Source organism: Hippocampus guttulatus, chromosome 8, assembly GCF_054856545.1.
Source record: "Hippocampus guttulatus isolate MCC_2025c chromosome 8, RoL_Hgut_1.0, whole genome shotgun sequence".
Taxonomy (NCBI): Eukaryota; Metazoa; Chordata; class Actinopteri; order Syngnathiformes; family Syngnathidae; genus Hippocampus; species Hippocampus guttulatus.
This window is the reverse complement of record NC_141268.1, coordinates 12,832,031-12,849,354: the sequence shown is the minus strand read 5'-3', so window position 1 is coordinate 12,849,354 and position 17,324 is coordinate 12,832,031. Positions and strand designations below refer to the sequence as shown.

General features: G+C 42.5%; 1 protein-coding gene across 1 annotated transcript; it reads right to left on the bottom strand.

The window, feature by feature from the left end:
- Window positions 1–11,958: 11,958 nt before the first annotated feature.
- Window positions 11,959–15,376, bottom strand: LOC147201216 (PAK4-inhibitor inka2-like). Its single transcript, XM_086118833.1, has 3 exons — window positions 14,923–15,376; window positions 14,753–14,798; window positions 11,959–12,949 (listed from the first exon to the last, which is right to left on the bottom strand). The coding sequence occupies exons 2-3, from the start codon at window positions 14,753–14,755 to the stop codon at window positions 12,023–12,025; spliced, it is 930 nt and encodes a 309-aa protein (XP_085974959.1). The 5' UTR covers window positions 14,756–14,798; window positions 14,923–15,376; the 3' UTR covers window positions 11,959–12,022.
- Window positions 15,377–17,324: the final 1,948 nt, after the last annotated feature.

Sequence of the window (17,324 nt, the reverse complement as noted above, 5' to 3'; positions counted from 1 at the left end):
CAGCTGTTTTTATCCAGCTAGTCAGCAAGAACGGATTCAACATTTTTTAAGGTTCATCTGTTGCATTGATTGCATGCTCTTATTTTGCTGCATTGGGCCCAGAAAGACTCTCAAAATCCAGTTTTTCGGTCGTAGCCAGTGAAGTTGTTGATTGTTAGGAGTTGGCTCAATTGTGTCGCATTGATCGTACCCTGAAGCAATTGTCAGAAAATGGAGGAGCTGGTGATTGAAAGGATGATGTGCTGTCACATACGGCCTGCTGTGTCTCCACACTTCCTGATTGCTCAATATAACACCGGTAGCAAAACAGGAGTTCAGAACATTCAGACTCACACATGGTATTGGGTTGGGGGTTTCCGTTTACAACAGTGCTGTTGCACATGATATTTTGAGGTTACGAACGGGGTGCAAAGAACTAGTTTAGAACTCAGTCATAAAACCAAGGACCCCGTGTATATTGTGGTGTTAACATACTCTCTTGACTGTCAACAATAAAACTTTCCGTCACATGCAAACTTTTTCTTTTGAAGTTTTTTTATTTTCTCCCTCCACGTGGAAGTGATTAAAAGTGTCTCTCCTTCTGTTTCATTATTTTCTAATTAACGTAGCAATGCTGGCGGGAGAAAAGGGCAGAAGGTTTCTCATTAGTGAGCTTAGTGTGTCGGCCGTTCCAGATGTTTTACATGTCCCACAGATTTTTGCCCAGACTCTCACCTAATGACTTCATGTTTTTTTTTGGCTGTTATTTATGTGTCACATATGATTCTCGAATGAAGAATAATTGAAAGTTCACTTTTGCGCTCAAGTCATGGAAAACAGTCATCCTACCATCCTCGCTCACTCTGTATACAGCGCCCAAAGTGAACTGAACCATACCGCTCGGTGGAAACGGCTCAGGGTTCACAGTGGAGTGGTTCTGATTATCTGCCGTGTTTACATCCATGAGACCCCCCATTATTGGATTTGCACCACTACAAAGCGCATGGGCGTCCAGTTCAACGTAACAAGCAGAAATGTGTCTGGGTAGAAGAGGAGGAGGGTAATTGTTAAGGTGTACAGAAGCAAGAACCAGAGCAACATATTCTTGTTTATTTCTGTAGACATCATGTTGGAAAATACATACAAGTAACAAAGTTGGAGTGATCATTTAAGCATAGCTTTTCAATTGTTTCTATAAATCTAGTTGAGGGCCACAATGAAAGGCCATGGTGTTGTGTTTTCCTGGGCGACCATTTTGACAGCCTGGGAACACTTTGCTTTCTTGGTTAAAAAATTGGCTCAAATGTTGCAACCATATTGTGAGGGGACAGACAACATGGACGTTGAATGTGAGTAGGGTGTGAAAGAGATGTGTACAGTTGACACTATTGTGTTAATGCTGTGGGTGTCATTTATTTGCGTGGATATTATCTAATTCTGTCATGAAAAAAAATGAACATTTTACAAAGGCTTGATATCCTCTGTATGTATTTGATTGTGTGTCTAGCCTTTTGCTGATGATAACCATTTCAATAGTTTGCCACATTTACAACCTATGCCTAGTTGCCTTTTCATTTTATTGTGATTTAATTGCATTTTGTGACTCATCCAAATCAGTTTGTGTCAATTTGTTTTTGTTTTGAAGATATGCCCTGAACATTTTTAATGATTAGGAATTTTAAAATTTAAAAAGAATTTACTGAACAATTTAGAGTACTTCAGTACAAGTAATTTGGAGGATGAGCATTTGCTGAGTAAGCGTCCATTCAATTGGTGACAAAGAATCCAAGCTCATATTTAACCGACGTCAATAAGATGCTCCGATGGCCAATACGCGGAAAAATCCATTGCATTTTATGCAACACAACCCAGACAGTGTGACCTCTGATCACTTAAAGCATTTGATTCATCAATGCTCCGTGCAGTGATAAGAGCCATTCCCGATTATATGTGCCAACAGTCCATAACCCTATATCGTCAATTGCATCATCCTGTTATCAATGTAACATGCTGCTGAAGCATGTATTTAGACTTCATGTATGTCTACTGTAAAATTGGGCATGACTTAAGAGGTTCTATTGTCCCTAATAATTAGAATCCATCGGCCATTTGGCGCACTCACGTTTCTGCAGGCTCCGGCGTGTCCGCAGCACTCTGCTTTATTTTGGGGGCGTGTTTTATTGACATTCGGCCACCGGTCCTTGGGTCATTTTCAGTCAGGTGAAGTGTTGTTATCTTCACATTTGAAAGACAATCGCATTGAGTTGGTGTTTGCTGTTTTACACCTCAATGGGAGCCATTGAAAAGGCAGAGGGTCAGCATGTCAAAGCTCGCACTCTCCTGAGAAGTGCCTTGTCTGGTTGTGTTTTTAAAAAGGGGCTGCGCTGACTAGCCTCCCTGTTGTGTGCTGGATAATTGCGGTGGGTCGCAGGGAACAGTTGGGTGTCCCGGCCATCTGTTTATTCATGGACGTCGATAATGATCGGAGAGCAGATGACACTTCCCATCAAAGAAATAGCACTTTTATATAACACTGCTATTGCCCAAGATGATTTTTGTGGACTCTTGTGACAGTTTAAGTCAATGTTTTTCAAGCTTTATTGAGCAACGGCACATATCTTACATTTATAACATCTCATGGCACGCCATCAAACTAAAATGTCACAAAGATGATCTGTTTAAGCAATATGACATTTGAGGTTGTGGCATTGTACCGTATATTGTCGTGGCTGTGATTGGGTCCAAGACACCGGGCCAAGTGCTGAAGCGAATATTTTTTAGCTTTTATACAACAGTTCTTCAAGCACCATTTGCTAGTTAGCAGTCATAAATGTGTTGTTGTTGTTTTTTTTTTGGTGTTAGCCATAAGTGCGCCATGCTAACTAGCCAAAGCATCATCGTAAACATTCACAAAAAAAATGAAACAAATTAAGCTTGTTTTACATTTAGTGGGCGCTTCGCAATAAGCAAGTGACAAAAAATAGTCCAGAAATGCAAAATGACAACTATGCACTCGTTAGCCACATTAGCATGTTGGCCGACTGGACACCATTCATTTGAGTTACTGAGAAACAATGGTAACGCTTTTAATAGTTGTGATATAAGATACCAGTTGCATTTTTTGACAAGAACTGCATTCAATACTGAGAAAATAATGCAAAACTGAGATGTATTAGCTTTACAATGAACCCTTTTTGATACAGCTCTTGTATTGAACCTTAGTAGGTTATCCAGTAATATCCATACCTGTCAACTCATACGGTTTAGCCATAGTTCATACGGATTTTGTGGGGAATCTTACATATAGGGCCGTATCGCACAAATCATACTGATTCTGAAAATTTCCGGGTTTTTTTTTCACCAACTCCAAATATTTTGGAGTTGGTGAAAAAAAGTAACGCAGGAATACAACTCTGAACACAGTAATGCCACTAAGTAGAATGATGATTAGACATTAACCAGACATTGTATTATGGAGATCTACAATAAATATCATTGAAAATTTCGTGGGTTTTTTTCTGCCGTTATTTTGACATATAAAATGCTTTGGTATGTTATAAGGATTTTTTGCTCTTTATAAGGATTTTTTTGGTAGTTTATACAGGTTGGCGCTCCGAAAAGTTGACAGGTATGAATATCTAAGGTTTTGGAAATTATTGTATTTCTTCAAAAGTCAATAAAGGTTTCTGCTTTTTGGCACAGCATCATCATTCAGAGTTTGTACAACACTCAGAGTGTATAACATGATTTAAATGTTCTATTTTGCTGGAATGTATAGCGTGATCCCTAGACTTTTATGTCACAGGCAGCATCAATGACAGTCAGTGGCCCTATGCTGCTGCTGCTGTTGTATGACGTTAACATATTTGTCCAGGGGCGGGTGGATGCACAAAGTCAATCGGGGAAAAAACAAACAAAAAAAAAACAACCTAAAAACGCCAGAGAGGAAATTGATCGTTTGACATTTATGTTTCCATTCGTTGTTGCGGCCAACACTTCCTGCTTTCACGCTGCCTGATGATCACTGTTATTTAACTCATTGGAAAGTTGCTACCATTTTTTTGAAAAACAGAACTACATACTCATTTTGATCCAAAGTACATTAGCAATTTCTTTCTACAAAATTATTTCTTTCATGACCCCAACCCTTTGAATGGTAGTGTACTGCATATTGAGGAATGCTTCATCCAAAGTGCCTCCAGTCATTATCAACTATTTGCTGGAAAATGATGCTTGACAGCAAACCTATTTACTTTGGATCTCACTACAAGATATTGGTTCAATAAAGACGAACCAGATCATGCACACATAAAGAAAGCTTAAAGACGATTAACACACACCCCAAAAAAAACAACCCCCCCCACCCCCCAAACCTCAAAAGATCAGAGAGATGCTCCGTGTGCCTCCTAAAGTTCACTTTGACGGCCTGCAAACCCGGAGGATTGCGTTTGAAGAAGCAGGTCAACAGCCACGTGGCTTGTAAAAATATTTCCCCTGTTGGGATTCTGGCCAAGATAATGAAGCTGTGGCAGGAGAGCCCTTTTTTTGTGGATAGTCTCTTTCGACAGACTAACCTCCTGCCTCCAAAATCCTTCATCATCCTAAAGAACAAGGTTAAAAGCTCACACAGTCCAAGTGAGTGCATGTGTAATTTACAGTTATTTCTTGACTTGAGAGTCATTTTGGTTTCTTGGCAGGCTCAACTTCTTTTGGCTTTTCTATGTTTTGGGGGATTCAGACATCAGTCAGCAGCCTTTGTGCAGATGAAATGAATTTATTGTGTCTCATCTCCTGGCTGTGGTGAAGTCTGAATTGTCCAAATTAGTTTTTTGTAATTGATTTGATGAAGAAAACAATGACAAAAAGTCAGCTGGGATATGCACGATTGAAGACGTGTGGATTAGAGATGAGTGTATTGGCTGCAAAATTGCACAACTGATCGACGTCACCCTTGAAGGCTTAGATCCAACTGACCCAAAAATGTTTATCCTCCTCTTTTGCAAATGTATTCAACTACAAGCCACACTACACATATTTTAATTCATTCTCATTGCAGTGCATATATGTTGCAAATGTGATGTTATTTCAAGTTTACATCTTAATGCATTGCGCCAGTGTAATTGGAGCTTCGTGATTCTCATGCAGACCACAAGCACAAAAGCTGATTTACAGCTGTGATTAGATTTGAGATTAGGCCATTTCTCCATTTTAAGGAATTTAGCGGAAGACCTTTTAGGCACCAGTTTGTGTGATGTGATGTAATTTCTCTTGAATTCTCTTCATGCAGACCACACATTTTGCCATTACATATTAGCAATGTGCTTATTATTTTGGTTGCAGTTAAAAGTGGTATAAAACTGCATCACAGACAAAGCGGCTTCTAATATTTTTGTGACATGATTTTTAAATGATGAATTATTATTCAGCGAACTACGAGAGTAAAGGTGTAGGCACAAAACCATCCCAGATTCTACCTTTAACCACGGTAGGGTGAAGGATCCTGGGGAGTGTAAGCCATTTTAAACTAAAAAGGAAGAGGGCAACAAGCATCAGTCCCAAAGCGCCACCGTGCTTGCTTTCTGCTTCGATAGAAAGTTTTCAAATATCAATTCGAATTTCCTTTATTATTTTGGAATACTACGATTCAATTTTGAATGGTTGGGGGGGGTGGGGGGGGGTCATTCATTATTGTCAACAGAACAAATCCGGATTAAGAAGGCAAGTCTGAGCCTTAGTATCTTGTGAATATTTCAAAACAGTCTTTCTGTTATAAACAATGTGAAATAACAATAGCTGTCCGTATAATTTTAGGCTTGGAAGTAAAAGTGAAGTTGCATAAAACATAGACATAGAGTATATATAAACTAGACGATGTTTCTAAACATTAGCATTAGCAGTCTCCAGTGATACAGTTTTAGGTACTTTAGAGAGTGAAACCTTGATGAGAGAAACAACAAAAAAAAGACAAATGTCCTTAATGCGTTGCTTAAACTGGAGCAGATCCTGAGATAATTTTTTCCACACCGGTCACATGTTCACAATCACATTTTCATCTTTCCTTGGAGAAAAATGTTTTGGTTTTTACTGTTGCATGGGAAAAGCTGAACTTGTGGCTAATGTTTGTAATTGTTTCCAGGAGCCCGTTGGGCTCCGGCGTTCTCGTTCGACTGTTGTTGTTTTTTTTTTCTCGCTCTGTCTGCTCTGGTATAGAATAGCTGACGTCACTCTTCGTGCAGACCGATGATAGCGTGGCATTGATTGGCTTCAGGTTCCTGCCAAAGGTTGTGCGGCCGATTTGAGCGAGCGGAAGGGAGTGGGAGGGAACAAAAATAGATTCAGATTGGGTGGAAAATGTGCACATACAAAACAAAGTGGGTGAAAAAACAATGACATTTTGATTTGGAAGATAAATGAAGAGAAAGCTCCTAGATTTCATCATCCTGCCAAAACCGTGTGCTCACGTGCAACCTGAATATATATATATAATTATGACCTCATCTACAGATGACTTGGCCTATCTGTTTTCTTAAACATCAGATGTGGTCCTTGAGCACAACGTTTGCCCACCCCTGATGGAAATGCTTGGCTGCCAGAGCAGACATAATTGGACCAAACTCGTCTGCGGAGGAGCCGAGTGCACTTCTTGTGAAACGGACAGCACACTCAAGTGTCATATTTTGACATGTTTTCCTTTTCTGCATGGAAGCAAGTCTGACTTGCTTCTAGCCATGTGATGTTACATGCGTTTGCATGGTGATGTTGACTTTAACTTCTGTAATATCCATCTGCCTGTCCTCATTTTGGTCCCGTTGGAGCTGGAGTGTATTCCAGGCGACTAGCGGGGAGTGACGCTGAACCGGTCTCAGGTTAAACTCTTGCAACAAGAAGACAAAACAACATCGATACACACATTCACATGAATTGAGATTTTAACATGTGTTTTTGGGAGAATGTGGGAGAAAGTTCATGCAAACATTGGAAGAACAAGAAACATCAGTCATCTTGTAATCTTCCAATCTGCTAAGGCTTGCAGTTCTATTCATGTCTTGCTGCACAGTGTGATTGTCCCCAGTCACTGTCCATGCAAACATGCATTTGGACAAGGAGACACTGAGCACCCATCTGCAGTAGTCACCAAAACCTTTTAGTTTTGGACTTCCAGGATTTTGTTCAGCTCGTGATTATCGGAAAACATTTCATTCAAACTGGAAACCTGAAAGTGACATAAGTGATAGGACATCTCTAAAGGTGCTTAATAAACAAATACTGTATGTCACAGTGTGCTTCTTTGAATTTTACACTTCAATGCGGGAATGTATGTAGTTACATATTTTTCGGTTCGATAGGGTTCATTTGGCCAAAGCCTTCCACTTCAACAATCATCCTCTTTCTTGATCATCAAAAATAGTGCCATTCTACTGCAGTAGCGTTGAGACCAACATCCTGGGAAAGACTCAGCACAGGATGTACTTCCTACCGCTGCTGAGGAAACACTGACACAGAAACCGTTGAGGCAATTCTATACAACAGTCATCGAATTGTTACTGTGCTCGTCCATCACAGTCTGGTTTGGTGCTGCCACAAAAAATAGGGAAAATAAATCGAACTACTGGTACAATGGAGAGTTAGGACAGCTGAAAAAAAAAATCACTCGTACCCCCTTACCCACTCTTGAGGATTTGATGATTCTCATTCTGATTGTTGACGGTATAGGATGACTATAAAACTGAAAAAGGATGTTTCATCTACTGTAGATGCACATTTACTCTCCGCGGAAGACCCATTTTGACCTTTGACAGGTTCCTGGGCTGTTACAGCCTTTTTGAATGATGGATGTGAAATCGTCACATCCCGCACACCCTCTTTGTCTCATTCGTCAACCCTTCGCGCACGTGTGCTTGATGCATTGTGTCTATCAGCAGCTTGCAGGAACGAACACACATTAACCACGACTTCCTTGTTGAGGGACAGACGGGGAGATCGGCAGGAAGAGACTTTGGGAAGTCTTTCAGCCTTTCCAAAAGTGGAATGGCTGCACCCGCCTCCCATCACCACCATCACCAAGCAATGCTCCAGGATTTTTTTCTCTCCCAGGGCTGAAGCGCAGCTTTACCAATATATCATATATATTAAGGGGGCTGAGAAAATCACTTTAAAATAAATGGTAGAAAATCAACTAAAATACAGGAGCGGCTCAAGCGGGGCTACGCAGTTTTCTGGCGGGGCTATCGCCCCGGGTGAAGAGCCATCTCTGCACCCCACCTCAGTTAGGAGTAGTCCTATCCTCGCACTGCCGGCAACAACAGTGCATATTTTCGACGTGTTTTGCCACCCTGAAACCAGCTCACCTTCCTCCAGCACATAACAATACAATAGGCATTGTTTTGAAGTGGCTATTTTGCACCCCCCAGGCCCAACATTCAACCAGTACAGTACTCTTAAAAGACACCTCTTAAGTCATTATCAGTCTCGCGAGATAATCTGAATTCCTTCTTTTAATTTCTTCTAGACAATTCTCATATCGGGTGAGCTAAAAGTCAACTGACACTGGGAGGTGAAATATATAAAGATATGTTGTATACTGTATATAGATAAGGGCGGCCCGGTAGTCCAGTGGTTAGCACGTCGGCTTCACAGTGCAGAGGTACCGGGTTCGATTCCAGCTCCGGCCTCCCTGTGTGGAGTTTGCATGTTCTCCCCGGGCCTGCGTGGGTTTTCTCCGGGTGCTCCGGTTTCCTCCCACATTCCAAAAACATGCATGTCAGGCTGATTGGACGCACTAGATTGTCCCTAGGTGTGAGTGTGGGCGTGGATGGTTGTTCGTCTCTGTGTGCCCTGCGATTGGCTGGCAACTGATTCAGGGTGTCCCCCGCCTACTGCCCGGAGATGGCTGGGATAGGTTCCAGCACCCCCCGCGACCCTAGTGAGGATCAAGCGGTTCGGAAAATGGATGGATGGATGGATGGATGGATGTATATAGATATATGCTCTTTATCTTTAAAACTGCAGACTATTTTTTTTCAATGATTATGTACGGTAATGTGGCATATGCCTTTTTCCTATGCAGTATGTTGCTGCTAGACCTGTAGTTCATGTTCTTCCCTTTCCAATTATTATGTAACATTTTTGCTTACACACATATGCAGAGTTCGTCTGTCTCTTCAGGCCATCTTTGCCGAAATTTCCTCACACGCCCACTGAACCTGACAGCATTTCTTCTCAATTTACCTTTATTATTTACCTTTGACAGCCCAGGTCGCTGAAGTGTGTTTGCAAGAAGCTGCCGCCGTTTGAGTTCACAGGCCAGCGGCAGAGCTTTTGCTCTGGGTGGACACATTGACATGCCGTGGCTGCATTCACTGCGCTACCTTTCGGGTGTTTGCATTCCAATTGCGAGAGAATTCTTGGTTTATGAGGAGGGAAAACATAGTTGGAATGTCTTGTCTAAGGAGCTGATAATGACGGTGATGAAGAGACGGAGGAGGAGGTCGAGGTGGATGGCGAATTTCTTTGTTTATTTCTTTTGGTTCAGCCACCGCAGGTACAAATAGTAAACAGCTTTCGTAGGATGAGGTGTTTCGTCCTCCAAGTCTGTTGACGCACACACACTTGAACAAGCATCGATAGATGGGCCATGATGATTGAGAATGCTCCTTCTCAGGTTTCCCAGTGTTTGGTTTAGACGGGTTTAAAGATGGCGATTATTTGGAAATTCTGCAGGTTAGGATGGACGCCCCGGACTGTTTGAAAGGAATCCATGTCTACGTCAACATGCGGTCAATATTCGTATTAAGTTAAAAATTCAGGTTTGGGACAATTTCGTAATAACCTTCACATGCTTGAGTGGACGGAGTCACTCCCACATTTGAGTATCCCGATTTAATGGCGACCCACGGGCAACGTTATGACGCAAATGGACGGAAGTGAATAGAATTCCCGCTCACTGTCAATAAAACACATTACCGGTATGTTTCAGGAATAAAGCAGTTGTTTTCCTCCCTGTTCCAAAAGTGTGCTGCGTGTGACCGCATGTGAGTTTCGCCACGGTTGTTTTGTTTACCGCCGCTTGAGATGAACTGATTTCAAAACCACAAATCAGGTTCAGAGTTGCATTCTGAAAGGAAAACGGGCTTAGATTTGGTGCGCAGGAGCATGTGAGGGTTGTGCGCCATCAAGCCTAACGTCTCTGGGGAGCTGCTGTTGTGTTTGAAGGGCTGACCATGTGCACAGCAGGCCCACATTACAAATGCCCCCTCCTGCCAGCGAGTCACATCCTGTGCATGGCTCGCCCTTCCCTTCCTGACTTTGGGGGGGGGGGGGGGGCAGGGAGAGGCTCTGCAAATATGTGTACACATGGCACGGAATGCATACATGATTTTTTTTGGGAGGGGGCATTTCTAAAACATTGCCCCAGGTTGCTCTGGGTGAAAAAATACTTTTTGGTTTTCACTTTATATCATGTGTTAGGACTACCAAGAGATCTTGCACAGTTTAGCAGGATTCTGTTCAAAACGTAATGCACTTCAAATTTAACATTTTCAAGTAACCACAAAATATTTTTGATCAAGTTCATTTCATCATCAAGAAAAAACTGTATTTCAGGCCCACGATGATGGGGGGGGGGGGACTGAAATGAAGTGTTTGCTTGTTTTTGCAACAGAATTTAAACCTCGTTGACCTTTTATAACACTTCAACCTTTGTATGGCAACATTTGCATGAGTCGCGTGAGGCCTCGGAAGATTAAGAAGTAGATTGAAGGTTAAGAAGTAGATGCTGGCGTTTGCCTGTGGATTGGATGATCCACTGCCGCTGGAGCGCTTTCAAGGCCTAATTGAGGACAGGCCGAGGGCGCTGTTGGAGGAGTGAAGGCAGATGATACTGGAACACTGCACAGCCTTGACTGGTGGAAGGACGCAGCTGTTTTATGCAACACACTTTCTTGGAGCATGTGAGCTACTTGGATGAAAAAGCTGGACGATGAGCTTTTTGCGCGTCCTCGCATGGCTCTGGTTTTTTCTTTTCATAAAACCTCAGTGACCCACGAGTAACTTTATTTGTACAGCGGATACTTGTGATCCTTATTTCGATTTGCATTTAGCATCCTACTTCAGCCTTGCTCGTCTCAGTCCAAATCACATGGTTCTCGTGATGCCTTGCATAGGAAATTTGCTGTATAAATAAAGCTGCCTTGGCTTGCCTTTTTATTGCCTGCGTTAAGTGTTGTCACTTTTTTTTTAATGTTACTGGTACTGTATAAATAAAGTGAATGTCAAATGAGTTGAAATGCACGACACGTCGGCTTACCTCGATTCAATTAGCATCGAGGCAATAACTCTGCGTGAAAACAGGTTCAAATAAGGTAGAAGACAGAAACTCCTGAAAACAGAAAAAGAAGAAGAAAGAGAGAAGTCAGCAAGAAGAGTACATTGGGGTCCACTCTTGTCCAGCGTCACTGAGCATTTCACCGTCATCGAATGCAGACATGATGTGCTTTGAGTTTTTATTTTGGAAGCTTTTCTATTTTGTGGATGTCTTAACCGTTGATTGCGCAGGTTTTATAATGATCCGTTTATGAGTAAAGGAGTCACGCATACAGTTTGTTTTTTCTTCTCTGACTATTTTGTTTATTTTGAACTGAGAACAAACTCCAGGTCGACTGGAATGAATTGCGTTTCAACGTGGAAGTTCCACTGCATACCACAATGTGTAATTCTCTCAAAAGGAAACGATTGCAATGTACTGGCAAATGTTATTCTGCACAGACAAAATACTACAAACAGACATAGTGAGCATGATCGTGTCGATTCTGACGTCACAACCTCTGGTAATCCACAGATGTCATCCAAGTCGCAAGGTGATACCAACAGTGCATCATGCAAAAGCTACCCTGGACTGTATGCCGGTCATATTGCTTGTACACGGTAAAGAATTGTGCTTGAAAGGATTAAGAAACAGTTTACAGATTATTTACAAAAAAATTAAATGTAAAGGAGTTTTATTTGAGTTGATACTCTGAACAAAAAAAACATCCATTGTATAGAGTCAAATGTAGCCGATGATGTCGTTGCATATTATGGGCTGTCGGCTGCCCGTCTTCATGAGTGAAGTGGCGGTGAAGTGGTAGAAGTTTGAGTCGATGGCATGCAAGCCCGTGTGCGACTGGTGGAAGAAAGGTTTGAGTAACTGGTGTCCCACAGGGCAGGACAGTCGTTTCGGAGCCTCGGCAGCCCTGTTCCCTCGAGCGGACTCTGCCGGTTTCTGGTTCGTTTCTACGCTTTTAGACATCCCGGCCAGTCGCCGCTTCATGTTGACCAGAATGTCCTTGGCGAGACGCCGCCCAGCACTTGGCTTGAGTTCTGCAGGTTCTGGACACTCCGGTAGGTCCATCCAGTTTTTTATTAGGTCTGCAAAGCTGTTGTCCCCTAGAACCAGAGGCTGTCTGTTCCTACTTCTGCTTAGCAAGGCTGTCGTCCAGTCCTCTGGGTCGCTGGCCTCAAAGGAAGTCCAGCGCTCCAAGCAAGCGTCCGAGGTGGATTTGGGTCGGATGCGACTTGTCGGTCCAATGTTTGTACGGAGGCAAGCCGAAGAGGAAACTCGCACATTTCTTGTCCTTCTCAGAACAACACCTTCATCATGCCAAGAGGCCTCCGAGTAGCCAGAGTCAAGGTCCAGGCTCTTTTCACTGGTGGGTGGGCTTCGAGCCAAGCATCCGTCGGAGTCTTCTTCTCCTTCTTCCTCCAATGGGTTGGCTAGACAGCAGGCCGAGTCGTAAGTGTTGGCCTCGCCGGCTTGGGACACGCGCTGGTTCCAGAGTCGCTCCTGCTGGGCCTTCTGCTTACAGAGGTGTTTCACAGCAAAGGAGCGGTCGCACGGTTCGCTGAGGGGCCTCGGCCTGCTCGGCTGCTTCAGGTCCTGCATCATGTGTTGCGTGCGGTTCCGAAAGCACTCGCTGGAATCGCCCTTACACAGCTGGTGAACCAAACAGAGACAAAGAGAAAAACAATCAAAATGAAGGAGTGGACACAACAACGAAGCCCGTCTTCCAAGCCCATCCCATTTGAGAGGAGAGACCTGAACGCTTCCTTGTGTTGTTCCTGGGTCGGAGGGATTTTTAGCAGCTGAGATCACCGGCCTCGGTGAGCGTGCAAAAACATTCCTGACAAACCTTCGGGCGGCCATCAACACGTCAAAGCGGTGTGATCCGCAAAAAAAAAAAAAAATCTGAGAGCAGGATGCACATTTCAGATGGGGAGAACGCTCTCTGCTTCCTCTGGCAGGAGAGGAAATTTTGAAGAGGTAGAAATGCAGCTGAGTAGGACATATCCTCTCATACAGGATGTTGACTGCTACATGACTGTTCAAATGCAACATTGAGGATTTACACTATGATTCACAGTGACGTATTCAAAGTCAAACTAAAATCGACATGATGCAGCATCACACGTGAATCATATCATTAACAGAAATGGAAATGATGACTCTGTACACTCAGAAGCTGAACTTTTACAAAATCCTATCCACCAACCGGACAGTTTATGAGGTACACGCACAAAATGTATGCACGATTCAACACAAGAACATTGGGTTAATAAGAGCAGAATATGAAATGAAACTTCCTCTCTCTATACGACGCCTCGTGCGGTTCTGTACAGACGGCACTTTGTGGGCTTCTCTAAATCATGATAGCGGGCTGAGTCCAAACTATAAGACTTGTGAAAAAATATTCAAAAGCAAAGGAACAAACCAATAAATCACAACAATCGCAAAACTCTAACACCAGTCGACCACAGTGCCGCCCAAGTGATGAATAATAAAAGTAATTTGGGTTTTAAACCAGTCCCCATAGGAAGCATCACTCAGTGGTCCATTGATCACATCCCCAGCTCCACCGGCCTTCTCCTATCATGTCCCATATTACACACGCCACTTGCCTGATCTATTCATTTGTATGATATAGGTGTTCATATTTGTTTTTGACATTTTTATTTTACTTAACTGTGTAGATTAAAGTGTATGTGATACATTAATATTTTTTTTTTAATATCAGCTGACTTTGGCGATAGGCAAGGTACTCTAAGCACTACAGCTACTACTGTTACTACTAATACTACGATATCAATAAACTATCACTTTCCAGGAGGATGTTTACAAACACAACAATGTCAACAATTCTGCCTTTACTAAGAATGATCAGTTTTTATTGACACTATGTTTATTGCTGTGGTGCATTCATCATACTGCCGCTCTTTTGGTCATTTAGTTACATGAAAAGTACCGTAATAAGAAACAGCCTTGAGTACAATTGCAGTGCCCCACTGCGGCCAGTGAGTTTTTTTTTTCTATAATGACTAAATAGAAGAAAAAGTGTGTTAAATGTGTCCAGCCTTTCAATGTTTGGCCTTTGGAGACTCCATATGACATGGTGTTATCACAGCTGTGAATTCTGAACCATTTGGAACCCCTCTCCTCCTCCTTCTCCATCTTCTCGTTGTTCCCTAACTTTATGCACAGTGGGGCAGCATCACCATTTGCCACATTGTGCTCCCATGGCAAAATGTTCTCCTTGGCTGCCTTCATAAAACACACAATTGATTTGTCCACATGTGGACTCTCAGCGAAAACTGTTAGTTTTCCCTGGGCTGGTGGGTGAGTGGGGATTAGCACACAGTGCCCAACCGGTGAGCGGGCAACACAATGTTTTGCTAAGATGTTACAGATAAATCAAAACACTGTCGCCAGCATGCAGGAAAACGAGAGGAAAAATAAACTTACCATTGCTTGGAAGTGTCTGCAGTGAAGTTAAAATTTCTCCAGTGTTCTGCAAAGCAAAACACAACAGTAATGGTATACACAATTTATTACATTTCCATAGATTTACTGTAGTATATACAGTATATATATACCTGTATATATACAGTATATGTATAAACATTAAAACTAACCTTGGCATTTGGTTCCCAGCAAAACAACAACTCCTCATTTTTCATTGATATTTGTCTTTGGATGATGCTGTAGCTGCTGAGTCCCCACTCTTGTGCTCAACATGAAGGCTGTCAGCACACTTTGTTGAGGCCGAAGTGCGTGGCTTCAACCAATGAGCGCAACGCAGCCACACTCTCAACCAATACAAGGCGCCTCTAACAAAGCCACGCCTCCGGCAATTTATCATCATGAGATCTGTTTCTGTGGTCTGCAACATACATACTGCAGAGTTTAAAGTGCATTTCCCCTTTAGGGATTGTGATACCTGTAGTAACCCTACGTCAAATCTAATTTCAATTTTTTACCTGACCGATCCATCCATCCATTTTCAACACCGCTTATCCTGAACAGGGTCGCGGGGGATGCTGAAGCCTATCCCAGTTAACTTCGGGTGAAAAGTGTACGGCACCCGGAAAGGATTCACACCGACCTCCTTACCGTCACTGATCGCTGCCCGTTCACAAGTTAGGCGAGTGTCCCACTACTAGTGATGTGTCGTTCGCGAACGAACCGGCTCTTAGAGCCGGCTCCTAATAGGGAGCCGCTCATAATAGGACCTGAGTTTTTTTTCTCCTGTTCCCCCCCCCCCCCCCCTTTCGGTTAAAGCCGCACGTGATTGGTCAAGATCCGTGGTAGAAGAGGGAGGGGAGGGTTACACCTACACGCGCACACACACACACACACACACACACACACACGCACACACACACACGCTGCAGTGAAGAGAAGGGGGAGGACATTCACAGCACACTGTGAGCAAGCAGCACACGAACAGAAGAGACAGGGAGACGAGAGAGAGCTCGTTAGCGCTACAGAGAAAAAACAACACGGTGGAAAGTGGAAAGGTGAGAAAATGGATAGGAAAACACATTGAAATTTGGACTCATTTCAACTTATTTGATAGTTCAAAGGCAGCGTGTAGACTGTACAAGGTTAAAATATCCAATATCAAATTTTAATTTATGATTTGTTGTGTGGTAATCAAAGCTTACTTATGTCGTTTTACTGTAAATAGTTAAAAGCTTATAAATATACACAGAGATTGGAACTTTTTGTTGACCTTGTTTTGAGATGGGTTTTTGTACTTTGTAATTTATTTTTTGTAGCACTCCATGTTGTACTCCATGTTGAGTATGTTCAGAAGAATATAAATAAAGCCATATAAATAATAAATATTTGACATTCTGTATATTTTTTACATTAGTAATTCATTTTACACATAATGTTACATTATTTTTGGTCGTAAATTAATTTAAGCAACAAAAAAAAATGAGGAGCCAATTGGGAGTCGAAAGAGCCGGATCTTTTTAGCGAGCCGAGCCAAAAGAGCCGGCTCTCTAAAAAGAGCCGGAATTCCCATCACTACCCACTACACTCCATATCCTGCCTGCTTTTGATCTGCCTCGCTACTTCAACACACCTGATTTCAATGATCAGCTCATCGGCAAGCTCTGTCGAAGCCTGAAACCAACACCTGAGTTCCATGCACTACCCCATCAGCAATTTACGGAACCCAGTGAAATACAAAATAATAATAAAAAATAATAATAAATAGACATTTTCGTAGGCAAATAGTGCAAGATGATCAGTCCAAATTTAACTCAAATCAACTGTATTTATAGAGCACTTTCAAACAGCCATTGCTGCATACAAAAAAAATTAACTGTGGAGTAATGAGGAGGAGTAATCATCCCAGTCAGCAAAATTGGTCTGGCCCAGCTCTGGGGCAGACACGGCACGTACACTCGGCCCACATACCTCAATGAATGACGGTCCTGCAGTGGCCCACGTCTGGCATCCATGATCTGAGCCGCATTGTAAAACCATATCTGGCCCTACTCCGGCCCGACGCTGGGCCAGAACAGGTTCCTGATATCAGCCTGAATTCAACCTCAACTAAGCCACATCTTTCATGAGCCATATTTGACCCACATTAAAAAAAGTCTCAAAAACGACTGTTATAAAAATATGTTTATTGTCATAATTTGTGAACCTCACATATAACTCCACATACACTGGATAAATGCACTTTTCTTTATTTAACAGTGAACACAAAGTCCAAATTGGGATGCAGCTTACTTTGAACGGTATTTTTTTGTCCATCAAATTGTTGCGCTTTCCATGTCCTCTTTTCTTCTCATACTCTCCTTCCTGTCACCATCCCGATCAGGAGCCAGATCTAGCCATCTTTTGTTTGTGACATCAATTTCCTGGTCTGAGGCCCAAGATGTTAGGCTGTTAGGTCTCACAGCAGCTGTAAGAACTGAAAGAAAACAAGAATGGACAGTGTGTTAAGAAAACAAACATTTGTACATGTCATGAACAATGAATGGTCAGTAAAAATAACCCCTGAAATTTCTTA